The following is a 21,320-nucleotide window of genomic DNA, read 5'->3' as shown; positions in this document are numbered from 1 at the left end:
CATCTAGTTTTTAAAGACCTCAACCTGTTCAAATTTGTGGAAATTGTTATTTTGCCGTGAAATTTACACACAGCCACGCAAAGAAACAAACCACTAAATTATATTTAGGGAAACCAAACCGCAAAGGTGCTGAATAGTAAATTTGAACCTTGACATTTGGCACTTCTCTTTAAAAACTGTGGCGTTATCACATTTGGAGCAGTGAACAATAGTTATAGCTTTTGATGGTTTTTCTTATTCATTTTGTATAGAACACCCCATACAATTACTTTAACTGATAAGAGGGGTTTTGTACAGCCTTGTCAGACTTGAGATGTTCTTTTCAAATGGCTGCTTAGATTATTTACCAGCGCGCATAAAGCAGATTCAGTAGAAAAGCATGACTCATCCCTACTAAAAACACTACAAGCAAAGAAGATGCCATTCATATTAAAATAAAAAATTGGCACAAAGCGTGACAGTTAAAATCATCAACTGACCCACGGCCGCTAAGAAGTTGACACAGCCCTCTTAACTGTTTAAACCAGAGCCCTGAAAATCCAAATATCCTGGCTTAATTTCTCTCTTTTTTTTTTTCTTTTTTTTAAAAAATTAGGCAGTTAAACCCTCTCCTAGCTCGAATGTCCTTCTTTATGTTGTTTTTATGTATCTAGCCAGAGTCAAGTCTATTCAAGTGGCTAGTGTTTCAGTAGCAACATGTTAAGTCAAGGACATTCAACATGTATAAGATAAGATAAGATAGAACTTTATTAATCCCTCGGGTGGGTTCCTCTGGGAAATTCGACATGGCATATTTTGCATCCATATCATAGCTTTGTAAATTATCTCAGGTTTTAATTTAACATAACATACACAAAATATCCACCACTATAGGAAGCAAGTTCATCCACTGAACAGTAAGCGTGTTTTTGTATCCTTTACTCCTTTTTATTTGATGAGCGTAATCGCGGCAGCTACGTTTATCTGACATTAATGATATTAACAAAGTGACAGTCATGTCTTTGCAGTTTAGCTTCTGTTGACACTTTTGAAACTTTTGAAGCTCATTATGAAGGGAAGTCTTTGATCAAGGACTAATGATTATCTGATAGGCAGTCAGCATTTGCACCTTACGTTCGTGTGCAGTTAGAGAACTCGTTTCCACTGCGCCTGCACTGGTGGCAGCTAGCTAATTGTTATTTGTGCTAAAATTGTAGGGTAAAGGTAAACTACTTAAGACAGTTTTATATTTGTAAACTGGTCTACATTAGTGGAAATGTACATTTCAGATTTGGATTCATCCCTCCATAACACCTGCTGCCACTGATTTCTCAGTCCACTTATAACTCTTTTCCACAATCCAAGTCCCACTTAAGTGTGGGTGGGGCTGTCACAGCAAAGTGGCCTGAAAGTCTTTTGTATGCGACACAAACAAAACACAACAATGGAGGACATTGAGGCGATGGTATACTTGCTGCTCAAAAAAATCTGTATCTTGTCATTACTGCGGTGTTGGTTTGTGTGTAGCCATTTCCATCAGTTTCAAAAATGGCAAATTTGATTTTTGTAAAGTAGTCGATCTCATGACATGCACTCTGTTTATGTCGCAAACCTTAAAAACAAGTCCAGTTGAGTCAAGTCGAGTAGGTGCTAGTGGAAAAGAGGTATTTTTGTATAATTTGGCATACCTCAACCTTTTCTTCCTGTTTCCCTTCCTTCTTGACAACCACCCTTCCACTGACACCATCTCTGATGAGGCCTCAGTGAGCAGTAGATGGGTTAAATGAAGGTTCGACCCCATCTCTCAGGTCCGATGTGAGTTTTTCACTGGATTTTTTTCCCCCTTATTACTTAAGGACAGGACATTGAAGTACTGTTGCCTTTCAGTTAACTATTTGTAGATAATTGGCATCTTGTTACAATGTTTGAATAGCTGAGTACGCAAAAGTCACCACAATCATTCCTTCCTGGGCATCAGGCGGCATTGATGGTATAAATGGAACGATACCATCTATATGTTGTTTCAGAGCTCTCAGTTTACTAAATTAGGATCTAGAAAGATGAGCTGTGGAGCAGACAATAATGGTAAGAGCTTTTAATAAGGCGCAGCAACATAAAGCATTCGTCAGAGTAAGACGAGGTTGCGGTTGCAAAACATTTAAAATGCATGTGCCAGTATAATGGCCTGCTCTCACAGAATGGACAGGTTCTCAGCAGGGCTTGCATCTAGCCTTCTATACCATCTGAACAGCTGTAAACGATATACACAGATGTTTAGGAAACTCCAAAAAACAAACCATTTACTTGATTCGTTTTCCAGAATATTGATAAAATGATTGAATGGAATGATTTGCATTCTCGTTTCATCAATGCAGTTTCAACACCTCACATTACCTGCTCTGGATTCATAGTGCCAAATATCTAGCAGCACATGCTTTGGCCCAGACGCACATTGAAAAAAGCAACATATTTACGGACATATTTACGTGCGACCGTGGCTCAGGGGGTTGGGAAGCGTATCTGTAACCAGAAGGTCGCTGGTTCGATCCCCGGGCTCTCTGTCCTGGTCGTTGTGTCCTTGGGCAAGACCTACCGCCTACTGGTGTTGGCCAGAGGGGCCGGTGGCGCTTCTGTCAGTCTGCCCCAGGGCAGCTGTGGCTACAACCGTAGCTTGCCTCCACCAGTGAGTGAATGAATAGTGGCATTGTAAAGCGCTTTGGGTGCCTTGAAAAGCGCTATATAAATCCAATCCATTACTGATTTCAGATCATCGAAATCGGCGTGTCTAGTCTGCACGATAACACACGAATGCAACACACTAACTAGAGTTTTTCTCATTCTTCTTTTTTTCCCAGCACTTTTCTTTGTCAACCTTTTCAAGACAGGAAGGAAAAAAAAGTCTTAAAATGCAATAACCTTGAGAGTGTTTGATAGTATAGGCATGGTGATTAGAAAATGCCTGCCTTTTGCCCACTCAGTTGAGAAGCGATTTGACAGTTTCATGTGGAATAGATGTTTCACATATTCTAAGCTGGTTCTTTGAACAGTGACAGATAGCAGACCCTGGCCTGTTCTCACTGGGTACTTCAGTTAGTATACAAGCCTGAGCTGTTTATTGTTATAATGATCAGTTTTAACATTTAGTGGGGTATTTTCAGTTTTCAATTACAGATGGTGTTCTGAAGTGTGTGCGTGTGTGTGCATTTTTGGAGCATTATTAACTCATATGAAGTTAAACTAAATTGGTTTACATTTAGCAGAAAATAATTTATATTTCTAGTAGAAATATGGGCCAATATACTGGCAGATATTCACCTGGTTGACTGCTTCAGCCTATTGATGAATGCTGATGGTGACTGATGTTTGTCTGTTGTCACATCAGTTTTGTGTTGTACAGATGCAGTGCTTGATATTTGTGCAGCGGGCTACAAAGACCTCTGAAACTGTGTGTGTGTGTGTGGTGTGTGTGTGTGTGCGTGCTTTCATTTATCCATTTCTTAAACTGTTTCCTTTACAAGATTAAAGGTTGTCTCATGAGTTTGATGATTTTTAATTTGTGCTTAATCAAAGATTGTATAATAAAGGGCTAAAAGTGTTGATATATCCCTAGTTTAGAGCAAAGTTTGTTAAGCCAAACTTTCACACTTCTTTTAAGTACATTCATTTATGATACTTATGTTCAGCTGTCATAAGCAACTGCTTATATAAACTTTGCACATTGTCAGTAGAATCAAGTCAAGACCTATGTGTTTGTATGGGTTTTTTTTTTTTTCCAAACGATATATAGGATTGGAGAGTATTTGTATTGAAATAACTTGATGTTGAGCTACATAAAGCTTTTCTCGAATAAAGCTGGCCATTGTTTGCGTAAGTCGTCTCTCGTCGATCCCAGAAGTTCTCCTGCAGCACAGAGTGAGACACATTGCCTGTGAAACAACAAAGGAACAACTTCACATGTTATAACGACATGCGTGGCAGCATTGGCAAAGTTCATTGATTTGTGGAAATAACACACTTGAAAAGAAATCAGTCTTTTCAAAACCACCCTGTCTCTGCTGGCAAAACCAGTCACTTTGACCTCATAGAAAGCACAAATTGTCTCCTCACTTTTGTGCTATAACACGTAACATCAGATCCAAACTAACCTGTTAAAATACAAAGGTCACGCATGAACACAAGCGAACCAATCAGCAGTGTGTTTCAAGCTAAAATGACTGTTTTTCTTGTCGGGATCCTATGTTTTGTGTATGTCTGCCTGCCTGCCTGGGGGGCCGTGCCAACTGCCATCAAAAGGTAATGTGCACTGTGACGATTAAGCAGGAATCTCATACTGCATTAAAAACAGTCACTGAAATGTTTGCTCTTTTAAACATCATAATTAAATATATAAGAAGGATTTGCTTCTGAGAAAACGACTGCTTTTAAATATGAATGTTGGACATTTGCGTTCTCACATGCACCTTTTGTTGGTTATTATTTAGAGTTCAGGGCTACAGCTTTATGCAGGACCCTGTACAGTTCACGTTAAACTCAGACACCATCTGACCGCCTCTAACCCCAAAAGGAGTGAAGTATTTGCCCCGGGTGTTGCTCCTTTTTATGTTTTTGCACCATTTTAGTGTCACATTGACTTTTTTTTTGCATTTTAAGTTGACTTTTAAAGTGACTATAATGAAGATTTCTTTCCTTTAGGGATGAACTTGTAATGTTTCAGCTTAAAGCTGCAGCATGTAATACATATGTCTCCCTCCAGCAGTTTAGGCACATAGCTTCGAGTACACATCTGAGGTTATGAGCAAGAACTTTTTTTTTTTCTTTTCTACGTGAGATGCTAAAAATGGAAGGGAAAAATAAACCAGGATGTAAAGTGCACTTCATCTGCATTGAGGAATTTCAGAGGTCTCGGGCTCTCAGTCGTCTCATTCTCTTCCAAGAACACTTCTCCTTCCTGTTTCACCTCTGGCATGCCGCCCAAAGTACCCACAAACCACGGAGGCCAAGGCCGAAAATACACAGATGGTAATTTGCGCTACATTTCAATACGACTCAACCACCATTATATATAGCACTGCTGTCTGAACCCTGATCCCTACTGAGAGTATCACCTCACCTCAGATTCCAGCTGAAAGATGGGCTCTTTATGTCTTTGTCACAGACACAAACACTTGGGTGGAATAGTGCAGGTAGCTGGAGAGGCGTCGATTCTGGATTTTTATCATTTTTGAACTGAATATCTGAATGTCTAATGTTAATCTTCATTAATACATGGGATGACATGTCATGTAAAGACATCGTGTTACTATAGGGTGAATATCTTGTTCCTAAAAAAAAAAAATAATTCTAACCCGTGACCCCTGAGGGAATGTTTTGGTTTGGGTCCCTCAGTTCGCTTGGAGGAGAGGATGGCTGTAATAAAAAGTTGATTTGTAGCTGTGCTTGTATCCTATGATAAAATGTTTGTGTCCAGATGAGAGTGGTTTCTTCCAGGATGATGATGCCTTCATCTGTGCAGAGCATCAGGGCTCACTGATGAAACTATGATCTCATCTTAGTTGAACATGGACACGGTGGTGTCCTCCATCACATTCTCCTCCACATTGTTGAATCACCACGAGAAAATGAGTTGATCAGTCTTTACAGTAGGTTTCTAGAAACTAGTCACTTTATGATGGTCTTTCTATTTGTTTAAAACTAGTTATTTAAAATGTAAAAACTAGACTAGTTAAATGGCAAGAGGTCCATAACATGATTTAAAAAAAAAAAAAAGGCATCTAAATGGGGCATGTGCAAACTAATAATGTAATGTAATGTAATAAAAGAAAAGTGCACAGCTGACATGACTCTGTAGAGGAACATACAAATAAACACAATGCATGCAAAAGCAGTGCAGAGGCCACCTTCGTCTCTGGTCCCAAGCTCATTAAGGATGGATTGAGGGCGAAGTGGAAAACTATCCTGTGGTCAGTGCACAGTTTAAAAGCCAGCACTAGTGATATAGTAGCAATAGTATGGGGGTGCATCAGTGTATTTAGCACGGGTAACTAGCGCATCTATGAAGGCACCAGAAGGATACATGCTTGTTTTAACAATGCAGCGCCAAACAACGCTGTAATCGGCCTGCTTACAGGGAAGCTCTGATCTATGACATGGTTCAGGGTTTGTTTGTTTTTTCTGTTGTGAGCCATAGTACTGTCAAAAGTACAAAAACATGTGTATACATAATCTAAGTAAGTTAGTTGTATTTGTGCACTTTGCTGAGACTATGTTAAAACAAATTAATTGCTGATGAATTTTTTTTTTTAATTAGTTCGATATAATCGTGATTAAAAATGGTGCACGGCAAGCAACATCTTTGGTTATTATACATTTGATCATCCATACATGAAATTAAAACCAGCGTGCGAGATTAACTAGTGACACTAGAAAGGACTAGGATAGGACAGCAGTGCTGTGATTAATTGTTCGAAAAATAGTTAGATGGATCATTACACTATCACTTTCTTTTCTAGCACAGGCTTGGGTTGGGTTTTTTTCTGTAGCTAAAATTTCCAGATGTTCCATAAATGCCTCAAATGTGAACCTAAGAAGATCTAATGCGAACTAAGGTCACGTTAAAAGTGAATTCTAGAAATAGGTGTGTTTTTATTTGTATTTTTTTTTTTTTTAGCACTACACAACAAATGCCTTCTTTTCTCACCTCCATTGCCTTTGCTTTGAATAATGCTGGCATTAAATTCAGTGATCATTTTTATTAAAATCATTTGGACATTATTTTATCAATTAAACAGATGTTTAAAATGATTTCCAAGTCAATGTTTTCTGTTTCAGTTGACATCATTTTTCACACTGTTGCCACTTTTTTCCCCCTTTTGTTTTGGAACCGAGCTGGAATTTTAAGAAGTCCCATTAAACAGCCCTGCCCCTGTTTGACACTACAGATTATTTTAAGATTGTTAAGCGGTGGTGTTGCTTAACATAAAGGACAGGCACAGTCTTACAAGTTCATTTAATGTAAATAGGAGGCATACTGTCCTGTATGACATTTCGCCTCAGTAATCACTGGTATTGCCTGTCGCCTTGTTGGTTGTCATGTTTCATCAACTTCCTAATGGAAACAACACGATGAATAAACTCGATGGAGTGATGGTCATGTTGCTCCTGCAAAGGAACATCAATATTCAACCGATTTACAGATGTGTCCTTACTCTAAACACATGACACCTTTCTTTTTCTTTAAACCTTTGGTTTTATATTCAAAAATGGGAAATGGCAAAAGAGCCAGGATCTGGATTTGTAAAAATTTAATTGATTTTTTTTTTTTTTTTTTTTTTTAACATTTTTAATATAAGATTTGTCTGTTTAGAAAGGTACTGACTTACATGTGTTTTACACTTGTTGACGTTGAATCAAAAGTAAGTCTAATGTTTCTAATAAATGTCAATGAAGTATTGTGTTAACATTCAGTTAAATCATTACTCCTGCAGTCTTCTCTAGCTGTTATTCTTCTTCAAAGTGAAAACTTTTATAAAATTGGTTGGTGTTAGGGAAAAAGACACGCATGAAGTAAAGTATATGACAAAGTGGCTAACATCCTGGTTACACAACTGAGACTACTTTACTGATTACAGGTAATAATGAATAACGAAATAAGTAATTTCTACTTTTTTTTTTCTTTTTTTTTTTTCTTAATTCAGGGGGGAGGGGGGGGGGTGATTTTGACATAGATCAAGCAAGTGAGGGTTTGTGGAAAAAGGAAAGGGAGGTGATCCTGATCCACTGTGTTCCAATTAATGGAATTACCTTCCTCCTTGGGAGGACTGTTAGTCATTTGCAGAGACGTGAAGCAGTCAGTAGTGCATCTCTCCCACCATATTGTCCAGCGAGCACTAATAAGGTAGCCCTGACCGCCGGGCTTGCTCATTAGCATAGCCCGCGGCTGTGGCAACCCCCGCCAGGGTCCAGCCGGACACTTAATTACTGCCCCGGCTCCTTCTTCACCACATCCATACTCCCTGCCTTCCTTCCTATGGCCTCACCCTGTGCCCTACCTCCTTAACCCAAGCACACATACCACGATGAGCCTCCCAGTCTTAGAAGGAACGAGAGGCTAATCATTTTGGTGATGTAAATGTGATGGCTCTAGTCTCGGTATGTTGTGACAGTCTTTCATGTTATTTCACTTTGTAGGGCTTTGCGGTCAGCAGTCTGTGCGATTTTTAGTGATTCCCTGACCTGCACTATCCTCCTCTCTCTAGCTCTTGTTCCTTCTCTCTCTCATTCTTATATTAGCTCATGGGCACGACTCTCCTTTTGACATCAGCGCAGTATTGATGCACCCCCTTCCAACCTTAATCGGCTAATGGCCTCCTCTTCTTGCCTGCCCAGTCAGATCAGCCCCTCCCTTTTTGCCATCTCTCTATCTGTCCCTTCCTTCCTTCACTGTCCCGTCTCCTCTCCCCCCCTACCCCGTTCAGGCCTGGGGTCGGGGAGGCCAATATTCATGCCTGGCTAAGCAACAGAGTAGCTTTGTGTGTGTAAGAGAGAGAGGAAAAAGGAGAGGGAACATGTTAGTCAGCAGCCTCGCAGAAGTCATGTGGTCGGTGACCTCTTGACCTACCTTTTACTCTAGTGTCCTGCTCTTCTCTCCTTTCTCTAATTCACACGCCTTCCTTTTATATATTTACTTTTTTTTTTTTTAACTAGTGATCTTTCTGTGCGACAAGGTTAGCTGAAATATAGCTGGCACACGGTCTGTACGTCTACATCTGAGCACGAAAGCACACACATGCGTGCACAACCCTCTGACCTGGAAAAGCCTCAGCCAAAATAATCCTGCCAAGTTCACAACTGGAGATTGTTGACAGCTCTGTGCGGTGAAACAATGAACAACTCCACTACCTGGAAGGTCCAACTGTTTTTAGCTGTAGTTACGGGCTGTGAGCCTCCTGGTTTCTTCCTTTGACAGGTTAGCACAACAAATTTCTAAACGCTGTACATGAAAATATTTTTATCTGCTCTGTGTGCATCTCTGGTCAAGCTCAACACTGTTTATTCTGGGAAGTCTTGAAGCCTTTGGCCCTCCCTTTAATGGAGTCTCAGGCTGGACTTGGACCCCTTTATAGGTCTGTCTTTGTCTGTCTATAATAAGGTGGCGCTATACATCTCAGTGGCCCAGAGAGAAAACTCCCTCCCGTTTTTGCCAGTGAATCATCCGTGTGTGAGTGATAACAGATCCAGACTGCTGAGCACCCCGCAGCTGTTTGTCTCAACATGCAAGTCATCCCCGCCATTACACCGCTAAATGGTTCCCTTTCAGTGGCAGACACTTGCCGCCTCGGCCAGTATCTCCATGCCTCCATCATCAAACCAGCCACCGTTGAGGAGCCGAAGCAGTTAAATGTGTATGTCAGGGGAAAAAGAAAAAAAGGAAAAGATAATCATGGGCAGGACTTTAGCAATTAAACATGTGTTTGTTCTTCAAAGAATGTCTCAATGTGTACGATGGGCATGTAGCACTAGCTGTAAGTACAGAACTGGCATGAAGGCCCCTTAGAGCTGGTCTGGAGACCATGACCTTGGAAAATGTCATTCTGTCCACAGGGGTGGCTCGCCTGTGACACACAAAGCCATGGTAGTGAAGTGCGCACTGTAGCACTCAGGCAGAAGCCCAGTGGCTTAGTGTTGTGTGCAGCTGCACCTAACCCCGAGGTTTAAGATTGAACTTAGGCAGCAAGAAAGTTCAGCCTCAAAGCTGAGACCTCGGGTCAGTAATCTAGCGATTTCCCTCTAACCACATTACAGCCATTAGTGGCTCTTGCTGCGTTTCGCATGTCACATGGAAATGGGTCAAGCCCTGCCCTGCATGACTCACTGGCTCCTTCTCCCTCTGCCTCCCTTTATTCCTGTTAACCCTACTCCGGTGGTAAAATGGCTTCAAGCGGCATGGTAAATTGGGTTCACAATCGGTGCATTTTGGTGTTTTTCATTCACCTTAATAATAGTCTCAACAGACAAAGTGTCACACGAGCTCGTCAGTGCCATAAAGTGCGTCCTGTAATATCTTGTCAAGGTGAAGGCTACTAGGCATGTGGCTATAGGATGTTTGGAAAGCACTAAGGCTGATATTATAAGGTGATCCGTTGCTCTGCTTTTTGACATCTTCCTCTGTGTTACTGTAAAATGTAAGAAAGGAAGTGGGGATGTGTTTGAGATGAGAAGATATCTGGAAGTGTGCAGGCCCTGTTTGATATCTGTTGCAGAAGGAGAGTAGCGGTCACAGCGGGTTGTGATTGTGGTCACCTTTGCGGACCACAGCGAGCCATGCTGGCCAGATGTCAGCCATCTCTAATGATCCCTACAGGTTGCTGGGCTGGGTTGCCTGGCAACGATTTTGCCTTTGCCTGTAAACAAAGAGCGGACCCACCGGGCCTCAGCGAGGGTCGTGAAGGTGAACACAGCTTTGGTGTGCTTGGAAATGTATGTTGGTGTGTAAGACATCTTAAATGATATTTTCATTTTTGAGTGCCTGCTCTTCTAATGAATCTCAGCCAGTTTTTTGTTAAATGTTTCGTGAGCTTCGTGTGTTCAGTAACCCAAAGAGGAGGTGTCAGTTTTGACATTTTGTTTCACCCGGGCTTGGTGCATTTGACATATTCTTATGGAGGTTTGTTAATATGTATCAGGAATATTCACTTTTCTTTGTTCGCCCTTGTCTGGCAAGCTGTAATGTTTTGCTTATGAATATTGATACATGAAGTGTATATTAATGACCCTTGGTGACCTTAACCCTATCCTTATTGGCTCCCTGGTGGTATCCGCAGGCTCATGAATATTAATCTAGTTCTGTAACCTCCATTACCCTAATCTTTGCTGTCTAGCCTCCCAGAAGGACCCGTTGTCATGGTAACCCCTTTACTAGGCTCTTCCAGACCAAGGGTGGGAAAAATAAGGTTTAAAAAAAAAAAAAAAAAGACAGAAAAATCTAAATTACTCAAACATCTTGGATGTGCCTTGTGACTGTATTAAAAAAAAGAAAGAAAAAGAAGTTGAATTTGGGCTTTAAGTCTTTTTAGTTGTCTGCCTGCTTTTTCAGCTTTTAAAGGCTTTTTGACTCCCATTTAGGATTTTGCATTGTGTAGTTTGCTAATCTCTGCAGTGTAGAAGCCGGACTGTGAAAGCTTAACTGTCTTAAGCATCATAATTGTAAACCTAAGTTAGAGCTGTACGGCAATTGTTTAGCTGTGAAATAATCATCAGTCTTAACTGTTCGCTAAAGCAACCTTTGCCACAGTACTCACACACTTTCATTAATTCTTCCTTTGGTTTCCTCTCCTCTTCCAGATGTGGACAGCAATGAGGAAGGAGGGCCTGATGGCACTGCTGTGGAGGAGGAAGGCTGGTTTGGGAACGCCTCTGACACGCGCTCAGAGTCGTCGTCTTTTGGAGACACCCAGGATGAGGTCCTCCTGCCCAGGGGCTCCTCTCCCGACGAACGACCTGGAGTCAGCGCTGGGTCTGGGGATCATGACACCTGTGGAGGTGAGAGCTCACTGGGTTGCCCCACGCCTATCCATCGTGCCTCTTTGGAACTTCTTGGACTGGATGGAGGTGCATTCTCGGCCCAGGACACGCTCTCGTCTGTGGTATCGTCACTGTACGGCGAGGCAGCATCTCGAGCCCTGGGAAAGCCCCTCAGCAGCAACCTACGGCGCCTCCTAGAAGCTGGGTCGCTAAAACTCGACACCGGGGAGCTCCTGGGTCGGTCATCACGGGGAGGGGCTGGGGGCGACTCTCCTCCAATAGGTCTAGCCCCACCTTTGACACTCTCTCCATCTTCCCACCACGCCCAGCAGTTAAGTGCTCTTGCCCGAAAACTGGCCAGTAACAACAACAACAACAGTGGCTCAGCCTCACCGGCCTCCACAGCTCCTTCAGCCACCAACATCAAGCAAGAGCCCCTAGACCCCTTTAACTCTGTCACCCCAAGCAACGGCAGTGGCTTTGTATGGGCAGGTGTGGCAGATAAGTGGCCCCCAGCCAGCTGCTCCACGCCCTGCGGCTCCAGCCTGTCCCCGGACTCTGCAATCCAGAAGTTAAAAGCAGCAGCCAACGCTGTGCTTCAAGACAAGAACGCTGTGGCCTCCTCTTCAACGACATCTTCCTCCTCATCCACCTCTGCCTCATCTGCAGTGCCCACCCTGGGTGGGGGTGGTCGAGGAGACGATGTGGTGCGCTTCGATGCCTTTAACTCTCCGTTTAGCCCGCAGTCAGCTAGCTCCACCCTCGCTGCGCTCTCCAAGAAAGTCAGTGAACGGAGCCAAGCCTCGTCAACGGGCAGTGCTGCTACGGACCACCAAGCAGCGAGTTCCTTCCTCTCACTTGTGTCTATGACCTCCTCCGCTGCCTTGCTCAAAGAGGTGGCAGCCAGGGCAGCAGGAAACCTGCTGGCAGAGAAGAAAGACGGTTCCCCCTTGGCAACTACTGGGGTCCTCCAAGAGGACGTGAAGCCCCTGTTGGACAAGAACCAGAAAGCACCCACGCCCTCTACACCCAATCAGAGCCTAGAGTTGCTGTTGCCCTCTCCTCCTAAGGGCAGAGGGAAGCCCAGCAACCAAGCAGGTAATCTAAAAGCACAATAAAGGACTATAATAAGCATGGGAATCACTATAAGCATAATGAGATTAGTGAATTAATTAAAATAATGGTTGCACCAGTACGGTACAGTACAGTAGGTGCATAACTCCATATTTCTCTACTTAAAATATGTAGTTTGTTCTTCTTTAGCAAGAGAGACTTGCAAAATTATTAAAGTACACTCAAGTGTTAGATTGTGTTAAACACACAATCTGTCTGCTTAAAGTTAAACAAGACTGCTATGGTTGAATGTGCAAGCTTGTCTTACTGCAGCAGAAAATAATTCACGTCTTTTAACTGTCAGTTCAGTTTCTATATTTCCCCAGCCATCGTGTGGCCAAACATACAACACTATGAAATTCAAAGTCACACCGTTAGCAGTGCTAAATTATTACTTCGTTCTAAGGATGACTCCAAAAACCTTTTCGTGTAGCAGCGGCAGGTTCGCATGTCACCAAAAAAAAAAAAGAAAAAGAAATGCCGGCGGAGAAACAGAATTGTGAACTTCGGTGACATGTTTTCTCTAGTTTTGTAATGGTTTTGTTCTCACCTCACTGGCGCTGAAGCAGTGTGTAGTGTAGCCTCAGCTTAACTGTCAGCCGAGCAGAGAGCATAGCCGAGAGAAAACAGCTCTGGCTGGCCTTCTAGTCTGGGAAATGGTCTGTGGGCTCGACGGGGGGTTCCCGACTGAGACCTCACTGCCTTCCCAGACCAGCTCGTTTGTGCTCGGATGTGCGTGCTGCCAAAAGGGGGCCGTCAGTGTGTGCTCGGCACAGTGGGGAGCCCTGGAGTCCATATCCATCTCAGCAGCCTCCTCCTGGCTTCATACCCCACTAACCAGAGCCCTCTGCACTGATCAGCACAGCAGACTTAAGGCCAAACACATCATACTTTCCACTGACTGGATACAGATGCGTGCACTCTTTTTTTTTTTTCTTTTTTTTTTTTCTCCCTCACTCTTTCTTCTCTCCTCTCGTACACGCTGTCTCTCAGTTACTTACAAATGGGCACGCAGTATAATCTGTAAGAGCGTGCTCAGATGTAGACGTGCAACCCAAACAAGGGTGCACACACAGATCTCACTCTTGGACAGGCGGAGAGATGACTTCAAAGTGCAAGCTCCAGCTAAGTAGTCTTAAGGGAGAACAGAACGTTTTCAGGGAGATGGATGGGCACTTTTGAGGGATTGTGTCGCAACCCCGCCAAAACTAAAATGGCTGGATCAAATTGACTTCAGACAGATGAGGCAGTCGATGTAATATTCTGTGATCTGCATGCTAAAAAGGGGTCTGCTCTAACCCGGCATGCCGTCAAGGTCGAGCAGCACTGTTAAAAAAAAAAAAAAAAATGCAGGTAGTTGTTTGGTCGCCAGACTGAAAAATGTGACCTTGATTATTGACTGTCATGTCTTGTTTTATTGTAGACCCTCGCTAGTTCTGCTATAAAACTGTATCACGCTGGCATGCTGTGCTTTCGTGTTTTAGGAAGAATCGACTCCCGTTTTTCTAACACGTGATTAGGCTTACACATGTTAAGCACTAAACACACACACGCTGCCTCCTGGTTTTATTTCTGCTTTGTTCGCCTCAACTTAGACTAAGCACAAGTCATTTCTGCATTGTGATCTCTGCTGTGCTTGGAGAGGTTGGGCCGCAGATGGTGGTTTATTGTTGCAAATAGGCAGTCTCGAGGTTTTACACCTCAGGTCAATGAATGGCTGAGCACAGTAATTTCACCAAACACTGATTACCAGATGTTTTTCAAGGAACGGCACTGGAATACTTATGAAGCCATCCTGACAGGCCCTTGTAGAATTTGTAATGCAATCATGCCTCTTTCTAATAAGACCAATTAAACAGTAATGGATGCCGGATATGAAGCCAACAACAATAATCGAGATACTAAAACATGCTAGAGTTTTTTGCTTTCATTGTTCCATCGCTTCCAGCTGGTGTTTCTCTCGTGATAGTTTTCATCATTAGGTGCGCAGACGTTGTCTCTCGCAGATCTGATCAGTGTCTGAGTAACTCCCTTATTAAAGAGGGGATTTGCATTTCTTTACAGTGGGATTGTCAAACATGGATCCTGCGGCTGAGAACAAGCCCACCGAACTGTCCATCCCTGATCCGCTAGGTGGCTTTGCAACGTATGAAGATCGTCGTTAACAAATCCAATTTGTTTTCAGCCAAATGCACTTAGTGCAGTCTTAGTGCAGTGGTGCCGGCATTATTACATATGGATCTTTTGAGATCAAATAGGATCAATACTTTTGGCAACCGCTGCAAGAGCTTGGTTCGCATTGCCGGCAATAAGTCGGACTCGTTCCCGGTAGGTGATGGGCTCCGCCAGGGCTGCCCTTTGTCTCCGGTTCTGTTCATAATTTTTATGGACAGGATTTCTAGGCGCAGCCAAGTGGCGGAGGGCTTTCGCTTTGGTGGCCTCAGAATCTCATCTCTGATTTTTGCGGATGATGTGGTTCTGTTGGCTTCATCGGGTGAGGGCCTCCAGCTCGCACTGGAACGGTTCGCAGCCGAGTGTGAAGCAGCGGGAATGAGGATCAGCACCTCCAAATCTGAGGCCATGGTTCTCAGCTGGAAAAGGGTGGAGTGCCCACTCCGGGTCGGGGATGAGATCCTGCCCAAAGTGGAGGAGTTCAAGTATCTCGGGGTCTTGTTCGCGAGTGATGGGAGAAGGGAGCCGGAGATCGACAGACGGATTGGGGCTGCAGCTGCAGTAATGCAGACGCTGCACCGGTCCCTCGTGGTGAAGAGGGAGCTGAGTGTAAAAGCGAAGCTCTCAATTTACCGGTCGATCTACGTCCCTACCCTCACCTATGGCCACGAGCTGTGGGTAGTGACCGAAAGAACGAGATCGCGGATACAAGCGGCAGAAATGAGCTTCCTCCGAAGGGTGGCTGGCCTCTCCCTTAGAGATAAGGTGAGAAGTTCGGCCATCTGGGAGGGGCTCAGAGTAGAGCAGCTGCTGCTCCACATTGAAAGGAGCCAGCTGAGGTGGTTCGGGCATCTGACAAGGATGCCCCCTGGGCGCCTCCTGGGTGAGGTGTTCCAGGCATGTCCCACCGGGAGGAGGCCCCGGGGCAGACCCAGGACACGCTGGAGAGATTATATCTCTCGGCTGGCCTGGGAACGCCTTGGTATTCCCCCGGATAAGCTGGAGGAGGTGGCTGGGGAGAGGGAGGTCTGGGCCTCTTTGCTTAGGCTGCTGCCCCCGCGACCCGGCCTCGGATAAAGCGGATGAAGATGGATGGATGGATGGATGGATGGATGGACTTTTGGCACGCTTGCTTTACAGTAACTATCCATCCATTCGCTTCCGCTTATCCTTTTCAGGGTCACGGGGGTGCTGGAGCCTATCCCAGCTGTCATAGGGCAGGAGGCGGGCTACACCCTGGACAGGTCGCCAGTTTGTCGCAGGGCTAACACACAGAGACAGACAACCATTCGCACTCACAATACTCACTTACAGTAACTAAATGCTTCGTTTAGCTAGTGCATATTCATTCATCAAAGTCCATCAACATCTTGGGACTGGATCTTGCCTCTAAATAAAAAAATAAATAACAGAAAAATAAGAATAATAATTCTTTGGTTCCCATCAAGGCTCTCCTGAGGATGGTGGCAAACCATTCCAGTGTCCTGTGTGTGGCCTGGTCATCAAACGCAAGAGCTACTGGAAGAGACACATGGTCATCCACACAGGCTTGAAAAGCCATCAGTGTCCGCTGTGTCCCTTCCGCTGTGCTCGCAAAGACAATCTCAAGTCCCACATGAAGGTTGGATTTTATTTTTCTCCTCTCTGATCTGATCCCCTTACATGTCGTGTTTGATCACTATTTAAATGTTTCCATTTCTCTTTTGCATGATTTAATACTGTTGCGGCTCACAAAGAAATGTAGAAATAAAGCAAAAGATGTCCTAAAGCTGTCTTCCTGGCACCATGCAGTGCTGGAGATAAGGAGGGGTTTGACGCTTAAACCTGTCCCCATTTTTTTCCCAGGTACATCAGCACCAGGACCGGGGTGAGACGTTTCAGTGCGAACTCTGTCCCTTTACCTCCTCCCGTCACTTCAGCCTGAAGCTTCACATGCGCTGCCACCAGCACTTCCCACGCACAGACGTCAAGGTGAAAGAGGAGATCACCACCGACACGGAGGGCGAGGGCTCCCTGATGGGTGACGGCAGTTCCGCAGACATGAGAGCAACGGAGGTGTCCCCGCTGCACTCGGACGCTCAGCAGCAGACGTCCCCTCCAGTCGAGGCGTCCTCCAATCACATCCACATCAAGGAGGAGCCACAAGAGCGAGACCTGTCCGTGCTCTCCCCCTTCAGCATCTGCAGGGACCGTGCCAGCAGCAGCGCCAACTCCCTGGACCTACCCGGAGTAGGGGTCGGAGTCGGCGTCAGATCCAGCCCCAGCGCTCCGACCACAGCCTCCTTATTCAGCCCTGACATCACTACCAAAACGGCCACTGACCTGCTTATGAAGCTTTCAGGTTAGCATAGATTTATTTTTTCCTACGTTAAACGAAAGCTTTTTTTTTTATAGTGCAGTCTTTACAGTGCTGCATTTAGTTAACGCTGTGCAGAAACGCATAGAAAAGCAGCTCACACAGACGCAGCGGTGGTGTAACTCCTGTAATCCATAATTGCTTTGTTTATTGTGCCGCTTTCTCAGCTTGACTTTTTAAACTCGACTCACTGCAGTTGCACTTTCATCAAGAGTTTTTCAGTTCTTCCAAACTCTCATATGAAGACATCGGCACTGATCTCCAGCTAGATGTTGTCTCCCCTTTGCCTTAAGTTTTGTTTTGATTCTTCATTGTCACCAGAAATAACATTCGTAAGAAGTGTAAACACTTTTTTATGCTTATTGTCTCAGGTCAAGGCTGCAGAATGTCTCTGAGCTGTTTTATTTTTATTTATTTTTTATTTTAAATGGCTTATAAAAACAACGAGAACGTAAAATGTCTATTAGTTCAAACATGCGGGGAATAGAGAGTTTTAGCTTTTGACAGCAGCACGTACACCAACGCATCTCAGGCTTCTTTTTTAAATTTTATTTTATGGGCATTAACATTAGAAAACATTTAAAATTCCCATTGGTGTCATTCTTTAAACGGTGAAAAGAAACGTAACAGTTCAGACTATGTGCATCTAGTCGCACTGCACAGATGGGTTTTGGCATATGTGACTGAGCTCTTTAACTTATTGAGCACAGAAAAGGTGGTGTCATAATGCCACATGTATTCAAAGTAATTTCAACTATACTAAAGGAATTCAAACCTTTTAATCATAGTATACTGTAGTGTCTTATACATCATACATACATCATCCATTCATGATTTGTTTGTGTACCATACATTGTGGTACCCACACGACAATAGTGGTTTCTGATCCAGGTTTTGGCCTAACGTGTTCTTGCTTGTGCATAGGTATTTGTTATATATACTCTGTATTGCTATTGAAAACATAATGTAGTGAACTGATACAGCATCTTAAAATATTCCAGTAACATCAGTTTAAAAAAAACAAAACAAACCCTAGCACAGATGACGCTGAGATAAACACGGGAAGGTGAGATCTGGGCTTTAAATCCATATTCAAAAGCTGACACATTTCAATGATTGATACACAGAGTTTATGCATAAGTGAGAAACTGTTGGGCTCAACACATCTAGCTCATTTAATCACATCCTCCTTCTGCCCAATTCACTGCATGGGGCTAAGACTGCTCAGAAAGCCTTTTCTGAGCTTTTCCTGTCTCTTCTGTTTTTTGTTGTTGTTGCTTATGAATTGAGGACCCTGTCGGTAATGACTCAAAACATCTAACATAAATTGCTGGTAATCGGGCAAAGCGCATCCCACTGTACGCACAACCAGGGTTGGTAGCAGCAGAATGGAATATATACAGGAAATTGACTTATGTGCCACTGTGACGCTCTTAATGCTTTATCTACTAGGAGTAACCCTTGATGCTCTTTCCTGAACTGAGTGGTTTCTGTCATATTTCGGTCATGTGACTGGGTTTGTATCACCTACCCTTGGGAAAACCTGGAAATTGTCTTTATAGATGTACACAGAGGTGTCAAAACCCATCATTGCTGGTACGAGGGAGGTCGTCCAGTGTGGTATTTATGGGGGAAAGGGCAGAACCTTAAATCCAATAGCATAAAACATGCAGTTCATGCAAACATGCATGTTCTTAGTTAGTCTAATTTTTGGAAATTGCAGTTATTTTTACATATCAATACCCAAGTAAAGGTTCAGTTTTAAAATCATTTATCCAGTCAAACATAAATGCAGTATGATGGGGTGTTTTTTTTTTTTTTTTTTTTTTGTTGGTAAAATTGACACTTGGTAATGCCCGGTGGCACGTCTTTAGCTCTGTGCAGCTGGGCACTGATTAATTCCGCAAAAGCAGTCAGGGACTAAATGATTTGCTCAAGGGTACCTCGTCAATAGTGGTCAAGGAATTTATTTTCTCGCCGGCATCTTGTCAGTTGTCACGGTTGGTGACTAATTGTAGATTCCTGGCGTCTTCCTCCTGCTTTTCCTTGCACGTGTTGTTATTATTACTGACAAATTCAATTCCAAATTAGCCAAAGGGATAAACTGAATATTTACCCAAGCGGACTTAAAGATTGTCGTCTAAAATAGAAGACTTCATATTGGCTGCTCTTGATAGGAAGTTTGTCCTTTCCTTCTTTATTTTCCTAAGCCAGCTATGATACTGCACTTTCTTGAACAAACTTAACAAACACGCTGTTCCCAGCCGTACGTGGCCCGACCCATGTTTAGATGCATTTCACTGTGTTGCAGAAAATATCAAAAGATGAGCTTGGAGAAGATGGCAAGATTGATGGAAAAAGGTTGACCGGGGTTCAGCGCCAGGGTCGAGGCGACGACTGCCACTCTTCCTCTTAATACTGTGTAATTAGATTGAGATCTTGAGAGTAAGGATGGGAGGGGAAAAAAACCCTGGGAACATTAGATTAATTAAAAATTTATGCATAATTCATAATTAAAAAGGAATTCATAATTTGAAATGATTAGCGCCCTCAGCGCCATCCTGTGACCCCGCCAGGATGCACGGGGACTCTGCTCGGCTTAGTTAACTCCCGCTCGATCTTGCACGCCCCGGCTCCACATGGATGCCCCCTGGGTGCCAGTTGCGCTTCACTCCCAGACTGCACAATCAAGCCCAGGCAACTCCCAGAGGAGCCAAGATGGCTCCCTGCAATGTCAGCCCAGTGTCAAGTGGCGGACATCTTAGTCGGGGCATCATTCAAGGAGAGTGAGGCAGGATATAAAAAGACAGGACGAGAGGATGTTGAACTTGAATGCGTGATGATGGGCTTTAATGAATACCACTTCTTTGATCACAAAGTTCTCTCCCTTTGTTGGGGGGCGGAGTTAAAGAAAGGAGGGTTATGAAAGTGGAAAGAAGTGGGCTCAGATCTTTATGAGACTTACCCATGCCAAGGAGCAGCCAGGAAAGGAGAGGTGAGGAAGTTCCTCCTGGGACCTCTAGACTCCATTTCTTTTGACCTCCCTGCCAACCCAGATTGAGTGCGTACACGAGCAGCTCATCCCTCCTGCTTTTACACCGCTGTCTCAGTGCCTCGATCCCACAAGGCCCTATGGAGGCGGGGGCGGGGTATTAAAAAGCTGCAGAGGGAAAAATTTTAAAAAAAGAAAAACGGGGAGAAAAATGAGACAGATAAAGTGACAGCAAGCAAAGGCGGAGGGAGTAAAAAGCAAAGAGGGAGTTGCATTGAGTTCCCCAGGCATAAAAAGCCAGTGAACTCTCAGTGACCTCTGACATAATAAGCATATCTCTTTTTTTTGGGGGGTGGCTGCCCTGCTTTCCGTTGAGTGTTATACTGATACCCTTTGATTTTTATCCTTGCACACTGACACAACCGTTAGCTATCCGGTGTGATCCACATTTTGATTCAGAGATGAAAGCCACAGAGGCACTTTGAAATGCACAGCCCCTACCCTGTGCCCAGTGGACCCCGAGTTAATAATGACAGCGGGCACTGCACACCCTCCGAACACCCCCTCCACTCCCACCCCGCTGTGGTGACACAGGCACAACGTGCTTGACCCTGGCTGGGTGTGAATAATTGGTGTGCGGGGGGGTTTATAGGAGGTGTTGCATCTGTCATGATGCTTCTGCAGTTGTCTTATTTATGCGTTTCCTGGGAGAGCGACTCCCATGTGGTGCTTGGGTACAGTAATGTGACGCAAAAGCAGAATTTAGACTTGTAAAACATGCCATTTGTGTGTCATCCTAGCAGGAGATCGAGGTTTTTTGTGTGTATTTATGCATATTGAAGGAAAAAAGTATGCAGGAAAGATTCTGTAAGCCATTTTTTTGGGAACGTCTCATGACAGAGTCTTTTTGATTCCCTTCTTTTAAGAATGTCTAGATTTAATCGTATGTGTCCCTTGCTTTCCAGCTCTGCATGAGCAGATACAGGCAGGTCTTTTGTGTGTGACCTCTGGTCCATACATCCCCACTGCAGCCATCAGTATCACTGTCCGGTGTCTAGCACACTGTCAGCTTTTGTTGGGTTCTCAACCTGCCCCATGTAGCCCTGTGCTTTTTTTTTTTCTTCCTCCTCTTCTCTGAAGAAAAAAAAAAAAAAAAACAGCAGCCAATTGTCAGAGGGGGAGCAGGCC

The 21,320-nt window shown here is 44.0% G+C and overlaps 1 protein-coding gene across 2 annotated transcripts in view; it reads left to right on the top strand.

Annotated features, from left to right (window-relative positions):
- znf827 (zinc finger protein 827) overlaps positions 1-21,320 on the top strand; it is an 83,691-nt gene that overhangs the window by 21,589 nt on the left and 40,782 nt on the right. The window contains exons 1-4 of one of the 2 annotated variants that reach the window (XM_026171342.1): positions 9,515-10,426; positions 11,320-12,597; positions 16,233-16,405; positions 16,630-17,125. In XM_026171342.1, the coding sequence (XP_026027127.1) occupies positions 10,300-10,426; positions 11,320-12,597; positions 16,233-16,405; positions 16,630-17,125 (2,074 nt within the window). In that variant the 5' untranslated portion in view covers positions 9,515-10,299. Of the gene's footprint in view, positions 1-9,514; positions 10,427-11,319; positions 12,598-16,232; positions 16,406-16,629; positions 17,126-21,320 lie in introns of those variants that run through there. The other variant, XM_026171344.1, reaches the window with a different exon arrangement.

This window comes from Astatotilapia calliptera, chromosome 6, assembly GCF_900246225.1.
Source record: "Astatotilapia calliptera chromosome 6, fAstCal1.2, whole genome shotgun sequence".
Lineage (NCBI taxonomy): Eukaryota > Metazoa > Chordata > Actinopteri > Cichliformes > Cichlidae > Astatotilapia > Astatotilapia calliptera.
This window is presented reverse-complemented; position numbering and strand designations above follow the sequence as displayed.